The following is a 20,957-nucleotide window of genomic DNA, read 5'->3' as shown; positions in this document are numbered from 1 at the left end:
CTGAAAGAATAATTTTTTTATCATTTGTTCATCAAAATCTAGCACTCCTCATGACATCTTACATTTCATCTGAATTATTTCCAACCCATCAAATCTATTTATACCAACCAATAGGTAAGCCAATAGGTAAGTGTGGAAAGTCATCTCGAAGTAAGGCATTGTTAAGATCTTGACAGAGATGTAGAAGAGAAGGTTCCTTTAAAGAGCTTGCACATTGGAAAGAGAAGGTTATTGCTGTGAAAAGGATATCACACTCAGATTTTCAATGTTTTTTTTTAATGACTGAAGTATGCCTTATTTTGAGGAGAAGATTCTGGAGAGTTACTGCATACATAAACCTTTTGCCTAAATACTGATGTTAAAACTCAGGAATATATAACTTCAGAGGTCAAATGTTTGCACAGACATTCCCAAATAGCCCTACCAGGTGTTACCGTTTTGACTATTATAGGCAGACTGCATGCACTTGGGGCAATGCAGACCCAACTCACTTCAGAATCTGGCTATACGTATTTTCTATACATGGTGTAACTTATACATGTAACATAGTTGTTTCCATCACACAGTAACATGTAATTAGAATGATAAATAACTCTACAAAGTAGTTAATGAATGAAATAAACCTTACCTGTCAGAAAGCAGTGTAGACTTGGAGGTCATGGCAGAGGAGCGACTTGAACCACACCTTGAATGACAGGAAGGAATTAGAGGGTCAGCATCAGCCAAGGGCTCATGGTGGGAGTGTTCAAGTGTACTTCAGAGTCTGAAGGTGCCTCCTACTTTTCTGAAGTGGGGTCACTGAAAGTAACCTTGAGAGGGAAGTTCAAAAAGGTGGAAGAGGGAAGAGTGTTGGGATGGAGAGGATCTTCAGTTACCTTAAACTTTGGGCCCATGGTAAGGACTCAATAGATACTTGCTAATTCATAAATCAATCCAGTATAGCAGAGGTATAAGTAGACTAATTGGAAGGGAGTATTTCTTCAAGGTAAGACATGATTTTTCACATTGTGAAGTAGTTATTGAGCTTCAAACATTTTCCATAGATGTTGGAAATACAGGGTCTGGCAGGAGTAAGGCCCACTTGAGTATGGTTCATAGGGTAATAACATGGGTATAATAATTTATAGTTTTAATTTGAACATTTCACCTATAATGTCATATGGTGTGCTTGAATGTGATACTGTTATGCTACAGAATGACATGCTTATGATTTTGTAATAAAAACAAGGTGTTATTTGTGCTGGACCCTGCATATTAATAGTTAGCTAGCCAAAAAGCCCAGTTGTCATAGAGCTTATATTTTAATGAGAGTTGAGTGACAGTAAGAAGTTGAATAACTAAATTAATATTGAGATCCTCTCAGACAGTGATAGGTGTGAGGAAGACAATAAAATGGTGGACACTAATTTGGAGGAAGAGGGTTACTTTAAACAGAGTGACCAGAAGGGTGTTTGAGGAGGTCACATGACCAAGCTAACATTCTGAAGGAACATCAAACAGAACTGTGCCTACACCAAGGGTGCCTTCCCTCCTCCATGCATTTCTCTTGTCCAATCACACCTTCCATACTAGGCCTGGAGGTACCTTCTCCTGGACCTTCCTCACTTCTGCAAAGGTAGCCTGTCCTACCCAGCCTAGTTGGGTGACTTTAGACTGGACCCTAATTCTGCTATAATTTTCTGTTTTCTTAATTATGAAACAGAGAGGATGGACCAGTTTTTTCATGTTCCTTTGAATTCTAGCCTTTCATTTCTACCATTGTGTTTCATGTTCAAAAATGTAGAAAAGATACTGGAACTGTTCTAAGGGACCACTAATGTTTTCAGTTATCCTTGAACCTAGAACTAGGGTGATAACCAAGTCTGATCATCCAGCCACTAGGTTCTAGGATTCTGTAGCAATGTGGTAAACTGGCAGTGGGCACCTATGCCTCGCCCTTCTGGTATGCTGTCATAAACTCATGAAGTTGAATGCTTTAAAAATGACATTTCCAAACTTCCTTGCAGCCAAGCTTCTGGGTAGGAGTTAGATTCTGCCAATTAGATGTTCTTGGTAGGGATTTTGGAAGCAAAAATGAGACAATGCTGTCTCCCTGTTACTTTCCTAAAGTTCTGGAAGGAGATTGGCAGGGTGAAGCCCTGCTGTCTGATCCCTGCACCCAGCAACAGTGCAGGGTCTTGAATGCAACCTTTGCTGTGCAGCTTCCTGCCTGGGGCCGAGGAAGCAGCTCCCCGGGTATCCTGCTGCTCTGGAGGTCTGTCCTGGAGGCTCCCCTCTAGCCCTTCCACAGATGTCATGAGACCTAATTCTCTGTAGAACATCTGCCTAGAAATCTAGACAGATTTCTCTTTCATCAACTGAACCCTTATTATATTCAGGGAGCCGTTAACCTATGTTCAGAAAAAGGAAATGCTCTTTGAGACCATGGTTATGAAAGCTTTATACATCTTTATTTCTAAATCACTAGAAGACCCATAGTTCCTGAGTGTATCAGTCAGGGTTCCCCAGAGAAACAGGACCAATAGGATATATAGAGAGAGATGGAGAGAGAGATTTACTATGAGGGATTGTCTCACACTATTATGCAGGCAGAGAAGTCCCATGATCTGCCATCTGGAAGCTAGAGAAGCAGGTGATATAGTTCAGTCCAAACCCAAAGGCCTGAGAGCCAGGGGAGCCCACAGTGTAAGTCCCAATCCAGGGTCCCAAGACCCAAGAGCCAGAAGCACTGATTACTGAGGGCAGGAAAAGATGATTTCCCAGCTCAGGCAAGAGCAAATTTGCCTTCCCTCTACGTTTTTGTTCTATTTGGGGCCCTAAATGATTTGATGATGCCCACCAATGTCGGAGAAGGCCATCTGCTTTACTCAGTTGGCCAGGTCAAATGTTAACCTCTGTCTCCAGACACGTGCTCACAGACACACCCGGGAATAGTGTTTTAGCAGCTCTCTGCCTCCTTTGGCCCAGTCAAGTTGTCATGTAAAGTTAACCATCACACCAAGAAATATACCCCCTACATGAAGAACCTCTCTCCCTCTGCCCAATCCATTATTCTCAGGAATAAATATTCTTCTAGCAAAAGCATAAATAGGGCTTGGGCATATTTAGATGAGAACTATTTGCCCTTCATTCAGACATGTTACTGGGGAGAGGAGTTAATCAGAATTTGTAACATTAAGTAAGACACAAACTGCATTTGTCAACATTGAGACACAAACATTGAGTCACCATCGAGACACAAACTGCATGTGTAAAACCAAGGATCCCTCTTTAGACATAAAGCCAGACCTTTCAAGGAGTATGAAGGAATGATTTTTCCCCCTTCCTCTTCCCCTTTTGAAGAAAACCGTTGGTTTTTACCCAGTACTTCTCCAACAGAAAAGTTAGGAGTTTGAGCTGATTTTTATTTGTTCTTTTATTGGTGGGGGAAAGTGGGGCATATCTTTTAAAATTTACTTTCTGAAGATTTCAGAAGACTACCACTCTAAAATATTTACTAAAATTTTCATGAAACTTTATATACCAGTGAATTTCCTTTGTCCACAGAAGTTTCCATCCCTTTGGAAGGTGAGACGAGAACACCAGCAGCTAATGCAGTCTAGGTTAAGGCTCACAGAGGGGAATTTCAGAAGCCTGTAGGGCGATAGACCTTTCAACCCTTTCATTTTATACAGAAAAATGATCTCCTGAGGCTATATACTTTCAAAGTGAATGTGTCGAAACCTATTTACTTGTTTGCCTGGACAAATCACCTCCTCACCCCCATTTCCAGGTTTATGGGGCTTATAATGAAGGGGATTGTTGGCAGGAGAGACTCTTGCTTAATAATTAAACAGGACTAGGGCATTAAAAGAAATGGCCTGGCAGCAGATAGCTTTGGGTCAAGAGCCTCAAAATTAAGAGAGGAATTGAAGGGAAAGGGAAAATAAGGATAAGGAAGTGCCACTCAGAGAGAGTTAGGGTTTCTGGCACCGGGGTTGCTTTCCTCCCTTTTCAGGTACAGAATAAGCCACGAAACAAGAGTTCGTTTCATGCTAATTGCCTTCTCCATTACTTTCCTGGTTTTTTTCCATAACTCTTTAAGTTTTCTCTGGAAAAACAAAAATAAAACCTTTCTATTTTCTGCCTTGCTGGATTGATATTTCCTTAGACGTCTCTGAAGGCAGATCCAGTAATCACAAATAAATATTTCTTCCTGTTCCACTTTCCCACTGTCCATGAGCCTTCCTCGTCTAACATGGCAGCAATTCAACGGCTAGCAAAGGGTTGTGCGAGAAACTTTCCCTTGCTCTGATGGAACAGGCTGAAAATACATCTCTGAGCAGCCAGATTCTTGTGAGCCACTAGCCTCTGACTATTCTTTCCAACAGCCAGGACCTAGGGATGCATCCTGGACTCATACAGTCGCCATGGGACATGTAAAGGGGCACAGCCACACAGTGGATCTGAAAATGCACTTCCAGTCATTCTCGGAGGCTAATGTACTCTTGAGACATCTCACATGAAGCTGACATCAGACATTCATTCACTGAATTATTTCCTTAACAAGATGCTACTCCTGGCCGACAACTTGAACGGGAGAAAGGAGGTTGTGTAAAAAAATAAAAAAAGAAGGATGTCTTTGGAAGAAAGATACTGCTGGAAAGTCACAAAGACTGACCTATGTGTGCTGAGCCACAAATAGAGCAGAAAGTGCTGGAGGGTTAAAAGAGACACAGCAATTCCTATTGAATAATTTCTTCACCTTTTCCTCTTTCAAAGGGATGGCAAACAAGTTCTGAAAAAGATGCTGAGACCTTATGTCTACCTGTGGCTACATTTTATCTAACTTCAATAAAAGCAGCACCCCACAGAAGTGGGAATGTCTCGGACACGCTTCCTGATCTGTATAAACCTATTAAATCTTTGTTGTTCACAGGCAGCTTTTTACTCAGGGGCAGATGGTGGGGTGAGGGACTGGGGGCAGGGCAGACAGGAGGAGAAAGAGAAGGAAGGAAAATGCCTCTTGAAGTAAATTCAGACAATTAAATTTCCACCACATGGTCACCAACCTCTGGAAAGGTTTCAATAGAATAAAGAGTCTTGGGCTTAGAAACCTTGACGCAGAGCCTGTGAAATCAAGGTCTCTGGAACGCTCAGACAGGAAAAGTTCTGTATACAGCATCACTGCTTTTGGCAGCGAACTTGCAAATTAACATCAAATGCTGTGCAGTCAGGCAACTTCTAAGCAATTTCCAATAAATACAGTCATAATTCATCTCCAGTCAAACAATGTGAGAATTTCATAAGAGCAACAGGAAAAGTTCTAGAAGGAAAGAACACTTCTAATTTCCATTGTTCTGCAGACACTCCCTCTCAGGCAGTGATTTTTTTTCCCTGGTTGCTAAGTGGGAGTTTGCTTATTGGAACACAAGAAAAGGTAAGCCATATTCTTTTATTCCAGTGAAGGAGAAGGGTGATTGTTTAATTCTTACATAACTCTGGGCAGATGATATGCAAAGTGCACTTGTTTGTGTGATTTAGCAGAATTTGTGCTTCCTTAGCCTCCCACCCAGGCAACTGGAAAACATCCACCCAATGAGGGAATGCCCACGAGGGTCCCAGTTCTCTCGCTGGCATTGAGACTTGCTTGCAGATTGAGGGAGCACTATGCAAAGTACTCAATTTATTTTTGTTTATTCTGAAAAATGGGAGGAGGGTTCTGAAACTATTTATATAAGCCTCAATGTTGCTACAAAGGTACATAAACTTCCCCTAAAGTGCTATGTAATCCACAAAAATTTTGTTACACACACGGTAATAGCAACCTTTATACCCAAGTATCTATAGTCATGATTGTGACCCAAACTTGATCAGATCAATCAGTTAGTGTTTACTGAGACTTCTCCCACTCTTAAAAGTTCTATATGCTGTGCTAGGATCACAAACTCCAGTGTTTTAAGTGAATAGTAAAGTTCATAAAAAGTGATACAAAACAGGGTTTAATGTTTTTTTTTACTTTTTATTTTGACATAATTATGGACTCACAAGAAGTTACAAAAATAGTACAGAGAGGTCTTTTACACCAGGCACCCAACTCCCCCCCAGTATAACACCTTATATAACTACAGTACATTATCAAAGCCAGGAAATTGGCACAGGCACAAAACCACTCACTAGATACTATTCACCAGATTCAGACCTTACAGAGATTGAACAGGTTTTTAAAACCACTTGGGCACAGCTGGAGGTAACTTGAACATTTGCATGAAATTTATCCTTGGAGTAACCTGGTATGGAGAAATGAGTTCGCTGTCATCAGATCTACATATCTGTGCAAATTATTTTTCACTGAGCTTCAGTATGTTTACCTACAGGAAAGGAAATATAATCCTACCCAAATACATTGGTATGAGGAAACATCTCCAGCCTAGGGAGAGCGGCACGTTTTAGGAACCCCAACTATAACAGTGTCCTTTGTTCCTTCAGGAGACTTTATACTTCAGGTCTCAGGATTTTGTGAGTCCCAGGTGATCTCCTCAAAATCAACCTGGTTCTGGATTCCCCACCCCCTCAGGCTGTTCCTGTCTATTGACAAAGGCACATCCTGAAAAGATTTAAAGTGAAAAGTTTCAATTCTGAGACAGACTTAATACCACTTCTCTTAGAAGCGGCTGCCTATGCCATGACAGTGACTTGAAAACTTTTGGGACCACCTGCTCCCCACAGCCATCTAGCTGGCCTGGACTCTCTGCCAGTGAGCTGGCACCCAAACTGTTTGTTGAGGGTGAGCTGGACTGCCATCCACTCATTTCCCTCCCCTGGCTCTGAGGTGGACCCTGAGGCTTTGACACTGGATGTTCGAAGGAGGCAGGGTCAGGTGGTCCCCAATGGTGGGTCTTCTTTCTGTATCCCTCACCACCTGCCACCCTGTGCAGCTGTGCAATTTGCATTATTTGCAACATTGGTCCTGAGGGTGATGATAAAACCCATATATACAGGCTTCTCCACCTCCTGTCACGTATTGTGTCTCACAATAATTTGTCTGTTATAAGCCAACTGGGCAAGTGTCATCTTTAGTTCTCCTTTTGGTATGATGCCCTCCATGCTTAAATGCCCAGTTAATAAAATTTCAGTAACAACGCTCCTCTGGTCTAGAGTTCTGGAGATAGCACTAGGTAGAGGGTGAACCTGGTGTGCATTTCTTTAGAGCCTGGGTCCCTTGCAGAGATTCTGGGGTCACCGCAGTGTTGGTTGGAGACAGGGTGGAGAGACCCAAAGGTTTCAGGAGGGTTGTGAGGAGGAGGGCGTACAGACAGGAGTGAGTTGAGAGAATGGGAGGTTGGAGTGGGGTGAGTATACCCCTGCTTAAGGGAAGCATGTGGTTTTTGTGGAGAGCTTCATACTTGGGACCAGCCTGTTTGAACCTTAGTTCTGCCACTGTGTGCTAAAGACAAGTTCTTTAACCCTCCTCAGACTCTATTTTCTCACCTGTAAGTGAGGATAACAGTACCTACCTCTTAGATCATATTACAGTGAATGCAAAACAAAACTGGAGAAAAAGTATCTAGGGCCTCAATCAAGGTAAATTTTCCTACCCACTTTAACCTTCTAGAAATATCTAAGCGCAGTTTAACCTGGAAGGGTTCACCTGTCAGTGAGCAGGCACTGAAGGCCTAAGACAGTTTACACAGGTTTAGGATTCCGTTCCCACTGACCTTCAGGTTGGTTGTCAAATCTACCTGAGAGCGTACAAGGATTGGGACAAGAATAGTTGCAGGACCGCATTACACTTAGGAAACAGAGGCAGGTCACACCCTGAGACCTTCGGTTAACCAGGTGTGAAGGCCTCAGATCTGAAAGGCAGGTGTTATTTTTTCTCCAAAGAAGCGGGGAGTGGGGGAATGCCGGCTGTACTTCTGCTAAAGGTCGCACTCCCTGCACTAGCGGGGGCTCTCGGGCACACGAGGGTGCGGGGAGCAAGGGACAGCTTCGCGCGGCAGAAGCCCTGCCCCGGGGCGCACTGTCCTCCCCCGCAGCGTGGCGGCCGCCAGGTGGCACCAGGACCCAGGAACTGGGCGCTGCCCGCGGACAGGGCAGGGCGTGAAGGGGTTAACGGGTGGGTAGGGCCGCAGCGCCGGCGCTTCGAAGAACCCACCCGGGTGCGCGGAGGAGGGAGCGGCCGGGGGCTGCGGAGCCCGGCGCCGCGCCGGGCGGGGGCGCGGCCAATTGGACGGCGGGCCCGGCGCGCGCGGAGCCAGGCGACATGGAGGCAGGCGCGGCAGCCAGCCGCCCCTGACGCGCCGCTCCGTCCCGGTGGTCGGCGAGGCCGAACCCGGCCCGGGCTCCGCGGCACGGAGATGAGCAGGTCGGCGGCGCTCCTGCTCTGCCTGCTGGGCTGCCACGTCTGGAAGGCGGTTACCAAGACGCTGCGGGATCCGGGCGCGGGAGCCCAAGGTGGGTGCGTGGTGGGGCGAAAGGCGAGGCCGGCCCGGCGGGCTTTTGTGTGGGCCACGGGCCTGCCGCAGAGGTGGCGGCGGGGAGGCTCTCGGGCCGCATTGTGTCTCCGCCGCCGGAGCCTGGCCCGAAGCCCCCGCGCTGCGCTCCGGAGGGGGCGGCACCGCCCCGGGATGCCGAGGGGCCTGGAGCAGATGCTTCCGAGAGGCTGGGGACAGGTGGGGGTGCGGGTGGCACCAGCTTTGCTGCTTCGGGTGGCGCGTTCTAATGCATCCGAAGGTCCTTTTCTTTATGCCTTGACTCGGGTATGCGGCTCCATCTCCTTTGCCCCAGCCACAGGGACAGCCCCCAGGTCGCCGCTGCCCGCTCTGCCCCCTGATCTCTGATCTTAGAAGCCCGGGAGCTCAGGTTATGCTCGATTCTTTTCTTTTCTTTTCTTTTCTTTTTTTTTTTTTGTAGTGGTGAGGGGGTGGCCACTACCCCTGGGATGCCCATTGCACCCCGGGACCCCGAGGTCCACGGCCGCTGCCAGCCACCGGCCTGCCGCAGTTCGGGAAAGTTTAGGGGGTCTCCTCCTCCTCCCCATTCGACGTCTTCTCTAGGCCTTGAGGGATTTCCTCATCGCCGAAGGAATCACCCCCGAAAGGGGAGAAAGAATTGGAACTGGGAGGCCCTAGTCACTTTAAAACAACAACAATCATTTCCAGGTCTGTGTGTCTCCAGCTCCTGCCTTTTGTCTAATCTTTGGCCTCTGCAAATCTGCTTTCCAGCCTTGGAAGTAATGTGGTCGCCTCTGAGGAAGGCTAGGCGCCTGTCTTTTGTTTTTAAAGCACGAATTTATTTTGGGGAAACCCCAAAGCCTCCTTTGCACGCTTTTGTGGGAACAGAATCGATTGCTTCTCTGTTGCCTGCCTTTTTAAAAGGGCGAGTGAGGCCGCTGCAGAGGAGCATCTGCCTCCTCGCAGGACACCACTGCTGGCTTCCCGAGGACCTCTCCCTCTCTGGCCTCCCGCAAAGGTCCCCTGTAGCCCTGGAGGTCACCGCGCCCCCCCCCTCCCAGCCTTACCCGTGCCCTTTTCTTGCAGAAAGGTGCGTGTCCTGTGAAGCCAGTCCTGCAGGCAGAATAAAGAGCCTCCCTCCCATGTCTTCCTACTCAGACCCTGCCATACCCCCATCCTCATGCTAACCCTCTTTTTCCCATATAACAAATATAGGAGCAGAGAACCTGGGTGTTTTTCTACTCCTGACATTGTATCAGGGAGTAAGATTCTACCCACAGTCTACTGGGTTTAATTTGTTACCTACACGTTGAATTAAAGGTTTTCATATCCATCTCTTGCTGTACGTTTGCCGCCATCTCTTTCTTGCATTGACTTTGCTGTAGCTATGATATGATATGATCATACCATACCATATTCATACCAATTCATACCATATTATGAATTACATATAAATGTAGTAACATATGTTATGGAAGGGGGGGCATTGACAAGGTACAAAGACCCATGTATTTCTTCATGTAGGAAATGAATGTTTAGGACATTAGGTCATTGGTGTTGAATTGTAGCCTCTTTCATTAATACCCTACTGCTCTTTGAATCAGCTATTTTCATGAGTGATATTTTGCGTTTCAAGGAAGCCATTGATTCCAAAGAAGGGGTTGACTTTTTTGTTTTCCACTTGAAGTGCTATGTATAGAAATATTGAGTTTGTGCACTTGTAAAATAGGGAAGGCCTCAACTGGTGGTGGGGGGGGGTCATGAAAAAAACCTATTAGGTTTAGGTTGGAGACCACATTTTACAGAGTTTTTGCTGCTAAACATCAGATGAGGTAACTGGACTCTCAGAAATGGGATGTTCTGTGAAGCGGAAGAGGAATGACAACTGTAAGGACATTTATGCCGTAGCTAGGAGAATCTTAGGTTATGGGATGGTCGAGTGGAATATTTTTTGACCTGGATCACTTCCTTGATTGGATGAGGATGGCTTCTTAAAGAGCTGAGCCCAGGAGCCCCAACTGAAGTCAGGGTCTCACCACCTGGCATCTGGATTTTGAGCTAGTACCATTTTTATGGGAATGGACAGTATCTCCTTTGACATCCTAAGGTCCCTTTCACCACTCTGAGTTCTTCAAACCATCTTGACACTTGTAACATAGTTTTAAAATGCGTGTTTTATCTACTCTCCTGGATTGTACACAATGAAGACAAATGCCACATCTGATTCCACTTTGCATTTTCCACAGTACTTTGTAGATTGTTCTGCACATACATGGTCAGTGCTGTATTGATGATGGGCTGAAGACAGCTGGTACATGTACTGTAGATCAGTGATTTTCAAGCTTTTTTATCTCATGGCACACAAACTAATTAGTAAAATTCTGTGCACACCCCAAAATACATTTTTTTTCTAATCTGACAAAAAAACCATATAGTTTTGATTCATTTGTATCGATGGCTATTATTGTATTGGCTGTTGTCATTTTTAAATTTGACAATCTAAGGGAAAAGAGGCCAGTGTTCCTGACTAAATAGTCAGGTCCTGCATGTTTTAAAAATTCTTGCAGCACACCTATGATTGTTTTAGTGCAACCTGCAGTCATTGTCATTAGCACGCATTTTAAGGAGAAAACTTCAAAGTTTACCTTCTCTGAAACCTAATTTGTAGGAGTTTTACTTCTGTGGCTGAAACTTGCTTGAATCATGCTTTGAACATGAATTGTGCACACAGACATTGTGTACCAACAGGTACACAGGTACAAATTACTTGGGAAAAACCTAGAGACCCAGAACACACAGATCGGACATAGACTGTGTGGTATTCCAGCCAGATTCTTGGGACTAAATGACACCTTCCTCATGAAATGAATCTTTACTGCATTGTCTGAGGAAACTAACATCTTGCAGAACTTCTTGGCATAACTTTGCTATTTATATGTTTAAGACAAGATTTAAGGTTTGGCATCAGATTCTCTCTTCTTGCTGTAGCTGCTTTGAATCAGCGAAGGGATTTCAAAGGCAATAGGTGTCACAGCGAGGGTTTGCTCATCATGAATTTGAACTAGTTCTAGAATATGATTGCATATTTTTATTAAGTGTTTCATCTAGGTTGCTCTAAAGTGTTTATAGTATCTTTTTTTCCCTTGGAAATGTTACAGAAACTGTTATTCCAAAGCATTGACTAATTTTGCCTTTCTCCATCTTTTACAAACTGTGTGTTGAGCCTGGCCTGATAGAGGGGGCCGTCCTTAGAACAGTTAGCTGTGCAGATGTGCTCTGTAGGGATGTGTTTTCGGAGCCCAGCTCGCTTCATGTGCCAGAAAAGGTCAGAGCTAGGTTAAGGACTTCGGGCTTGGACTTCTGATGTATGATCTTGACTTTGCTGCTCATTATCTAATTTTGCAATGATGTGTTAACTGTTTGTTCATCTCAGAGAAGCTACAATATGTCATAACATTTGAGGGGAATGGTTGGCTGTCTCTCTTCTTTCTGAGAGCTCTATTCTTGGTGAAACTCAAATTTCAGTTATTAGAACCCCCCTGATCAGTTGAAAGTCCATGAAGCAACATAAGATGTGAGGAGGATCAGCCAACAAAGCCTGACTTAGGCTGACATTATATTAAGAACGTATCATCTAAATAAAACTCACAGACGCACACCCTGGGAAACCGCAGGACTTCGCTGAAGCCAGGTGTGAAAGCTGTCTGGAAGCAACAGCAAAATCTAGGGAATTTCTGGCAAGGTCTTTGAAGTGACTTTATGAATTATTTTTGTATCCTATTGGTACTTGTCCTGTAATACAAGGGAGGCCTGGATTTTTAAACCGAAGCCTACAAATGAAAGTACTTTGTAAGTTTTAATCAACTCTTTATTTTGAACAAAGTACTGATGATATCTTTATAAATCTGTACATCTTTATTGTTGATAAATACTAATTTAGTAACTTTAGTAAATATTACTAAAAAAGCACTTGGAGATAAGTTGGAGGGACAACAGATAATACTGTATATTGAAGGAAAAATGGATAAAAATTTTTCAGAAAACTAGATGGGAGAATTCATCCTGTGATAACAACTACCTTTTGTATTTTTGTAAAGCATGTTTAATGTAAATTATAATACAGTCCAATAATGCTATTGCAGTTTGATCGAGTTATAGATTAATATTGTGAAAAAGTCCTTTACACTTGACATCACCGAATATGGTTTCAGAACTTTTAAAGACCCCAGTTCTAGCTAAATTATTCAGGTCCTACAAATGTGGAACTGAATGTATTTTTTAAATTAAACTTGGCACTCTAATAGACCAATTAACTGTATGAAATACTTGTTTTTTAAAAGAAATTATATGGTGTGACCCAATAGTATGCCCTATGTGAAGAAAAGTATAATTTTTATAAATAAGCAAAATTTGAGGCAATTAAATAGATTAGAAAGTGGTTTATAATAAATGTCCTGAAAAATAAACAGTTCAGCCCTGGCTGGTGTGGCTCAGTGGATTGAGTGCCTGCCTGCTAAGCAAAGAGTCCTTGGTTCAATTCCCAGTCAGGGTACATGCCTGGGTTGCTGGCCAGGTTCTCAGTCGGAGACACACTAGGGGCAGCCACACATTGATGTTTCTCTCCCTCTCTTTCTCCCTTCCTTCCCCTCTAAAAATAAATATATAAGGTCTTTTTTAAAATAAACAAACAGTTCAGTCAACACATTTAAGATGATTCCACCTTCTTCTGATCAAGCCCCTGCTTGAAATGATTTGCTAGCTCTTCTTCTTCGTGGATTCCAGTCAGTCTACAAAAAGTTTTCTTTTTCTTTCATTTACCCCTTACAGAATTTATTAATCCTTACAGATTCCATTAATTAAACCCTAGTATGTGAATGACTCTACCTTTTCTAACTCTTCTTTGACCTCGTGCCCTAGCTCTATTTCTTCACATCCAACAAGCTATTATTCACCTTCATTTCAGTGCACCAAGCATACCTCTAACTCCTCATCTTCCAACGTCCTTCTCCAACCCATCTCCAACTCCAAGGCTGAAATTCTCCATCAGTGAGCCTTGAAATCTGGGTGTCCCCTTAGGTCCTTTCTTCCTTATACTCTATGTAGTTGATAATCTTATGGGTGCATTTATATAGCATCTTTACACAGATGTCTTTAGATCAAGAGAGATGTATGTATATAGTATCAGAAGGATCTTGAAGGTCAAGTTTATACTCCTTGTTCTGCAGATGAGAAACCCCAGGCTGAGAGAATAAGGGTGACCTGCGATAATGGTGCTCTCTAACCACAGAGACCCTGTGGGAGGTGGAATCATGACCCCCGAAGATGCCTGTGCCCCAATCCCTGGAACTTTGATTAAGTTGAGGATCTTGAGGTGGGAAGATTACTCTGGATTATCCAAGTGGACCCACTGTAATCACAAGGATCCTTACAAGAGGGAGGCAGAGTCTGGAATGTGGCCACGGAAGCAGAGTAAGAGTCGGAGAGAGATCAAGGATGTTACGCAGCTGGCTGTGAAGGTGGAGCAAGGCCATGGCCATGGAATGCAAGTGGCCTCTGGAAACTTGAAAAGGCAGAGAAAGGGGTTCTCCCCTGGAGCCTCCCTGGGGAGATGCCTTGCCAACATCCCACTTTTAGCCCAATTTTACTGATTTGGGGGTTCTGACTTCCAGAACTGTAAAATAGTAAATCCATATTGTTTTAAGCCACTGATTAATTTGTTCTAGTAGCAATAGGAAACTGGTACAGACCCTAATCCTCAAGAATTATGAAAAAAGACTACCCATACAGTCAGGGTAATGCAGAGTGTCAACTACTTTCCAGGACCAAGCCCCTGAAGGTTAACAGTTGGAGAAATGCCTGAAGTTTTCACATCTATTTAACAACATTCTGCCAAATTGGAGTTGTGTTGGGGATTCTTGAGGATCTCCTCAAGGACCTGTAGTATAACCACCAGAATAACCAACTTTTTCACCAATGAGATCAGTTGGGGGTGGGGGGTTATTTGCAAACAAGATGCACGAGTCCTCTGTGTTCTGACCAGGGTTGGGATTGTTCACACCAAAGGGAGAACATGCAGCTCCCAAACCCCTGCTGAAAGCCACTTGTGGAGCTCTTGCTGGCTTTCAAGCTTTGCTCTGATTTTTGCTGAAGTGTATCTACTGGTAGCAAGTGAGATAAAAGAAAGTCATGACTGAATGTCAGCATAGGCTCCCCCATGTCTTCATGTAATGAAATGATAGGGTCCCCCCTCCACCTTGGAATGGCCTCCCAGGTGTTGTCTCAGAGGCTCAGCACAGCTCTTCTGATGTGTTTCTGCATCTCTCAGGCAAACACATGCCCCACCTGCCCCCCGCCACCCCCGGCCAGCTCTGGGCCTGGTCTGCACAAACGATTGAAGATACCCTGGTGCAGGCAGAGGGCAGAGCAATGCGGAAACACCTGGATTATCCTTGACACTACACCTGTTGGGGAATGCAGGAAGCATGAAACTGCTTGTCTTGTGAATTTTTTATCTCACTGGGGGCAAATGAATCAAGTTCAGTGTGGTCCAGAGAAGGAAGGCATGTGACATGTGGGCAGGAAGCACAACAGCAGCTGAGGGGGTCACTGGCAATTTAGTAGGGGATGAGAACCTCATGGGCCAGGGGAAGGACAAGGATAATGAAGTGTCCTGGCTCCAGTCTTCCCAAGGAAGTGAGCTCAAGACTGGAGAGAAGTTTGAACCTTCCTGATTTTAGGGCTTTGGTCAAGAAGTAAATAAATAATGGAGATTGGGAGGGAATAGGCTGAAGACCTATCCACCTGTTAAGGTATCATACCTGTCTTCCCAGCATATCTCACAATCATTCATCATTCAGTTCTCTTCCTTTTCACCACCGCGCGTACCGTAGCCCCTCGAGGGTACTCGTGGAGGCGGCATGTCTTTCTGTTTTAGTCTGTGCTTTCAGCCCAGTGTCTCGTCCATGACGTCCTTCTCAAACACCACTGTAGTCCTGTTTCTTTCCTGCGGAAAAGCATTTAGTATTTTCTTGTTGCCCAAAGTATGTCTAAGTTACCAAGTCCGGCCTTTACAGTCCTCCTTCCCGCCTTCCCTCCCGAGCCTGTTTCAGCTTTGGCTGCTGTTCCTCACCAGTTTAAATTGTCTTCTCCAGCTAGAACACACCACTCCCCGTCCCCGGGGGACTGTTGTACACCCTCCCTTCCCTTCGCCTACAGCTGTGTTCCTCTTTCCTGCTCTTGAAATCCTAAATATTGAGTATCTGCTGTATGAAGACAGTATGCTACTTACTAGACAAAAAGGTGGTGTGGCGACAATATATTTTTGTGTAAGTGCGATTATTTAGGAGTCTTTACCCCATGATATTTTATAATCCAATTGGGAAAGAAATGAAAAAATAAATTCACAAAGAAGGACAAAACTAAGATACTTTCGTGTAATTAGGCATGAGTTTCTTGAATAAGATAAAACCCACTAGCACTTGGATGACTCAAGTCCAGCTATTGGCTGTCTGTGATGCTTATTTCTAATTTATCCGTGGTAGGACAGAGGCAGTTTTATTTTCTAGAGCATAAGTATTCAGCACATCACTGAGTGCTCTTCAAAGCTGTAAGAGAACTCCTTTCAGTGGTCAGTTATTTAAGCAGAGACACACGGACTGGAGAGTACTGGTCCTGCGGCGCTTCCCAATGGCAGCGGATGCTCCGAATAAAATAATTAAAGACGTAATTGTGTGAAGCTCATAGTACTTACATTGCAAGGGGGGATAAAATGATCAAATATGGATTTAATATGTTCAAACATTTATATAAAACATATAAACACATATTCAAATATTTTCCTAGCAAATGGCATAGGAAAAGCTGGTTTGGGAAAAAATACCTTGGAAGTTAGTATTGATTTTATACAAGTTGGTTTGATTTGTGATTTTGTTTGTTTTGTGCTGTGCTCCGCAGGGAAAGAGAAGCATCAGTTTATGAGGAAAAACAACTGTTTCCAAGTCAGACGAACATTGTTTGGTTGAACTTACTTTTTGAACTCAAAAGTTGAGTAGAAAAGTTACTGAATTCATATAGAGGGAAAGATTTTTAATGTAATTTTTAATACAATTCTGGGAGAGCTGAGCTCAAGACACTGAGCACTGATTTAAGCTATTCTCAATAATAAGGTGAGTCAGACTAGTAAGACTTCTGATTTCAAAGCAGTAATTAGTAGCAGAGTCTCAATGGATGAGGCTTATTCTCTTTCTCTTTAGACTGGTTAGACTAGAGTGCGGTTGTGGTGTGGTTCCTTTGTACCGCAGTTAAGGTTATATCTCTTGAAGAGAAGGTCAACAAGAAGCATTTTCTAATGAAAATTTATCTTAACATAAGTAATTAAAGCACATGTAACTTGGTCTTAATATTTTATTATTAACATTTTATTCATTTATTTGTAATTTGATTTTTACTCATTTTATTTGTTTATTCTTAATTTGATTATTACTCATTTATGATTTATAGCTTATTAATATTTTATTAACAATGTGGATGAGTACATTTCTGGGAAATTGATTTTACTTTCTTTTTAAAAGTATATTTTTTATTGATTATGCTATTACAGTTGTCCCAATTTTTCTCCCTTTTCCCCCCTTTCCCAGCACCATCATACCCTCCAGCAATCCTCCCCTTAGTTCATGTCCATGGGTCGTGCATATAAGTTCTTTGGCTTCTCCACTTCCTATATTGTTCTTAACCTCCCCCTGTCTATTTTGTACCTACCAATTTGTTCTCCTTAATCTTTGTACCTTTTCTCCCGTTCTTCCCTTTCCTCCTCCCCACAGATAACCCTCCAAATCATCTCCATATCTATGATTCTGTTCCTGTTCTAGTTGTTTGCTTAGTTTGTTTTTTAGATTCATTCGTTGATAATTGTGAATTTGTTGTCATTTTACTGTTCATATCTTTGATCTTCTTATTTTGCTTAGATAAGTCCCTTTAACATTTCATATGATAAGGGCTTGGTGATGGTGAACTCCTTTAGCTTTACCTTGTCTGGGAAGCACTTTGTCTGTTAATTCCAAATGATAGCTTTGCTGGTTAGAGTCATCTTGGATGTAGGTCTTGCTTTTCATCACCTTAGATACTTCTTGCCACTCCCTTCTTGCCTGCAAATTTTCTTTTGAGAAATCAGCTGATGGTCTTATGGAAACCCCTTTGTAGGTAACTCTGCTTTTCTCTTGCTGCTTTTAAGATTCTCTCTTTATCTTTAACCTTTGGCATTTTAACTATGATGTGACTTGGTGTGGTCCTCTTTGAGTCCATCTTGCTTGGGACTCTTTGTGCTTCCTGGACTTGTACATCTATTTCCTTCACCAAATTAGGGAAGTTTTCTTTCATTGTGTTTTCAAATAAGTTTTCAATTTCTCGTTCTTCCTCTCCTTCTTCTGGCCTCCCTATGATTCCAATGCTGGCACATTTGGAGATGTCCCAGAGTCTTCTTATTCTCTCTTCATTTTTTTGAATTCTTGTTTCTTTATTCTGTTCTGGCTGCTTATACTTCCTTATGTTCCAATTTGTTGATTTGAACCCCAGCTTCCTTCCCTTCACTGTTAGTTCCCTGTGGGTTTTTCTTTATCTGACTTAATGTAGCCTTCATTTCTTCCCTTATGCTTTTGCCATACTCAATGAGTTCTCTGAGCATCCTTAGTACCAATGTTTTAAACTATGCCTCTGATAGGTTGGCTATATCCATTCACTTAGTTCTTTTACTGGGGTTTTGTTCTGTTCTTTTCATTTGGGCCATATTTCTTTATCTCCTCAATTTGGCAGCCTCCCTGTGTTTGTTTCTGTGTATTAGGTAGAGTTGCTTTGAATCCCTGTCTTGGCACATTTGTTATGTTGTATGGGTTGGTGCCTTAGGTAATCACTAGGGTGGGGCAACCCACTTCAGTGCTTTGTGTCTCTGTGTTGGGGGAGGGGTCAGAGAGGGGACAGTGCCACTACCTGACTGCTGGAGGCTTGTTTGCTGCCACTCACCCTGCTTCCAGTCACAGGCAACTGGCACCCATCTAACTGTTGCCCTGGTGGCAGTTCCCTGACTAGGTGGGTTTATGTATGTTCTAGAACCCCATGGGCCCTTTATACAGACTCTCCTGAGGGACCTGTAGTTCCTTCTGCTGCCCCAAGCCACACTGGTTTTTACAGCCAGTTCATGAGTTCATGAGACTTTATTTTCCTGGTGCTGGAATCATGGGCTCTGCTGTCTGGCCTGAGGCTCACTCCACAAGTATCCCTAATGTGGAACCACCTGATCCGCCAGCCGCCACCACTGCTCCCTGGTTGCTGCTGCCTCGCTGCCACTACACCGTGTCCTCTTCGCCCCAGCTCCCTGTCTCCCCCCGTCCTACCCTTCTGGATGAATACCTCCATCTTGACCGGAAGTCTGATTATACTTTCTTAATGAAAGAAATGTGAAAAGGGGTGTTTTAGTCCATTCATGCTGCTAAAACAGAATACCATAGATTGGGTGGTTTATATTCAACAGAAATTTATTTCTCAGAGTTTTGAAGGCTGGGAAGTCCAAGATGAAGGCACTGGCAGATTTGGTGCCTGGTCAGAGTGGTTAAGAGACAGCCATCTTTTTGCTGTGTTCTCCCACAGCAGAAGAAACTCCCAGTGGTGTCTCCTTATGAGGTCACTAATCCCATTCATGTGGTCTCTGCCCTCCTGACATAGTCACCTCTCGAGGCACCACCTTCAAATATAATAACATTAAAGATTAAGTTTCAACATATACCATAAATTCAGGGGGGACAGAAACATTCAATCTGTTGCAAAAGTTTGGTTAAAAAAATAACTCTGCGGTCAGTAAGTATGGGTTAAAGTTAACAAAATTGAAGAATAGAAAGGAAGAAACCTGTTTAACAACAAAAATGGATCTTTTAGATGGCTATAAGATTAGTTAAGTAAAAAGTGAGCAGAAAGTGTGACTTGGTTACCAGAATTGCCAGGGTAACCTTGGGCTGCCCTGACGAATGCCTGGTGTTTAGAAAGATTAGGACCAAATCTTGTTTTGTTGTGTGCTGGCGGGACTGTACCTGAAGGGCTCTATTTGATCCTGGATGCCAGATTTAAAATGGATTGACCCTCCGCAGTACATTCAGAGGAGAGCTTGAAATCAGGTCGCTTGGCTTTGTATGCCATGGTTATCCAGGTCATGTGATCATCCATCCACGACATTCGTGAATGCATGGCTGGGCCTGCGGGCCCCTGTGGTCACACCGCCCTCCCACACAAGCTCCTCCCCATTGGTCCTCCCAGGCTCAGCCCCTGAAGAACTGAACTAAGTTCGTCAGGTGCTGGACCTCCAGGCATGTTGCTGCTGTTGTTTCAAAAAGCGAGACATATAAGTAAGTAGCTTCAAAGTCTTACTTATGAAAGACCATCCCAGAGAAGGTGTGGTCTAGATCGAACAGATCCAGGGAGAGCATTTAGGGAACCGCAGATACTTTAAGGACTATCGCATTCATGCTCTGTTACTGCCTTCACAGGTGATCCGAAATAGAGCAGCTTGCAGCAGCACCCATTGCTGTTGTCCCCCAGGCTGCCGTCGGTGGGAAGTTTGAGCACAGCATGCATGGCTCAGGCCAGTCTCTGCTTCAGGTCTCACAAGGCCAAAATCAAAGCATCAGCTGGGCTGTGCTCCATTTTGTAGGCTTTGGGAAGAAATTTGCTTCGAAACTCATTCCAGTTGTCAGATTTCAGTTCCTTGCAGGTAGAGGGCCGAGCTCCCTGTTTCTTTGCTGGCTGTCAGTGGGAGCCTCTTGTCACTCCCTAAGGCCGGGTGCATTCTTTGTCACATCGCCCCTTCCTTTGCCCAGCCCGCAGCAGCACGTCCAGTCCTCACGTCCCACAGCTCTCACATATCTCTGCTGCCTGTCTCTCTGACCACAACCAGAGGAAGTTCACTGCGTTTAAGGGCTCCTGTGATTCGATTGGGTCTTCCGCATAACCCAGGAAAGTCTCCCTAACTTACGGCCTGTAACCTTAGGTGACCTCTGCAGGTCCTGTTACTATTTGACAGAACATATATTCGCAGGTTCCAGGGGTGAGGGCGTGGACTTTAGGGGGCTCATTCTGCCATAATGTGGAGGGCAGGTCAGTCGGACTCCAGTGGGTAGGGGGTGGGCGTGGCAGATCCCCCTGCCAGAGGGGAGGCTGAGGAGAGCAGGGAGGAGGACTGGGGGGAGTGTCCTTTCACTGGGTCTCGAGAAGGGTTTGGGTGAGTGACTTCTGTGTCTCTTCTGCCCTGAGACTTTAGATGGTAAACTCTATGGACTCAGTTCTAAATTCTGCACATTCACTTGCAAGGAAAACCTAAGGCAGCTTATTTGATACCAAATGCTATATTTAAAGTGGTCCTGAGTTTTTGTATTTTGACCCTGAAAGACGTGAAATATAAGGTTTATTTTGATAACTCATATACTAGGTTCTTTGAATGATAAATATTTAGCTCTCTCTGCTCTCCTTAATGCTGAATCAGTG

The 20,957-nt window shown here is 44.0% G+C and overlaps 1 protein-coding gene across 2 annotated transcripts in view; it reads left to right on the top strand.

Annotated features, from left to right (window-relative positions):
• Positions 1-8,137: 8,137 nt before the first annotated feature.
• Positions 8,138-20,957, top strand: part of FAM171A1 (family with sequence similarity 171 member A1) — a 127,323-nt gene continuing 114,503 nt past the window's right edge. For both annotated transcript variants that reach the window (XM_036024131.1, XM_028505869.2), the window contains exon 1: positions 8,138-8,436. In XM_036024131.1, the coding sequence (XP_035880024.1) occupies positions 8,340-8,436 (97 nt within the window). In that variant the 5' untranslated portion in view covers positions 8,138-8,339. The remainder of the gene's footprint in view (positions 8,437-20,957) is intronic.

This window comes from Phyllostomus discolor, chromosome 1, assembly GCF_004126475.2.
Source record: "Phyllostomus discolor isolate MPI-MPIP mPhyDis1 chromosome 1, mPhyDis1.pri.v3, whole genome shotgun sequence".
NCBI classification, from domain to species: domain Eukaryota; kingdom Metazoa; phylum Chordata; class Mammalia; order Chiroptera; family Phyllostomidae; genus Phyllostomus; species Phyllostomus discolor.
This window is presented reverse-complemented; position numbering and strand designations above follow the sequence as displayed.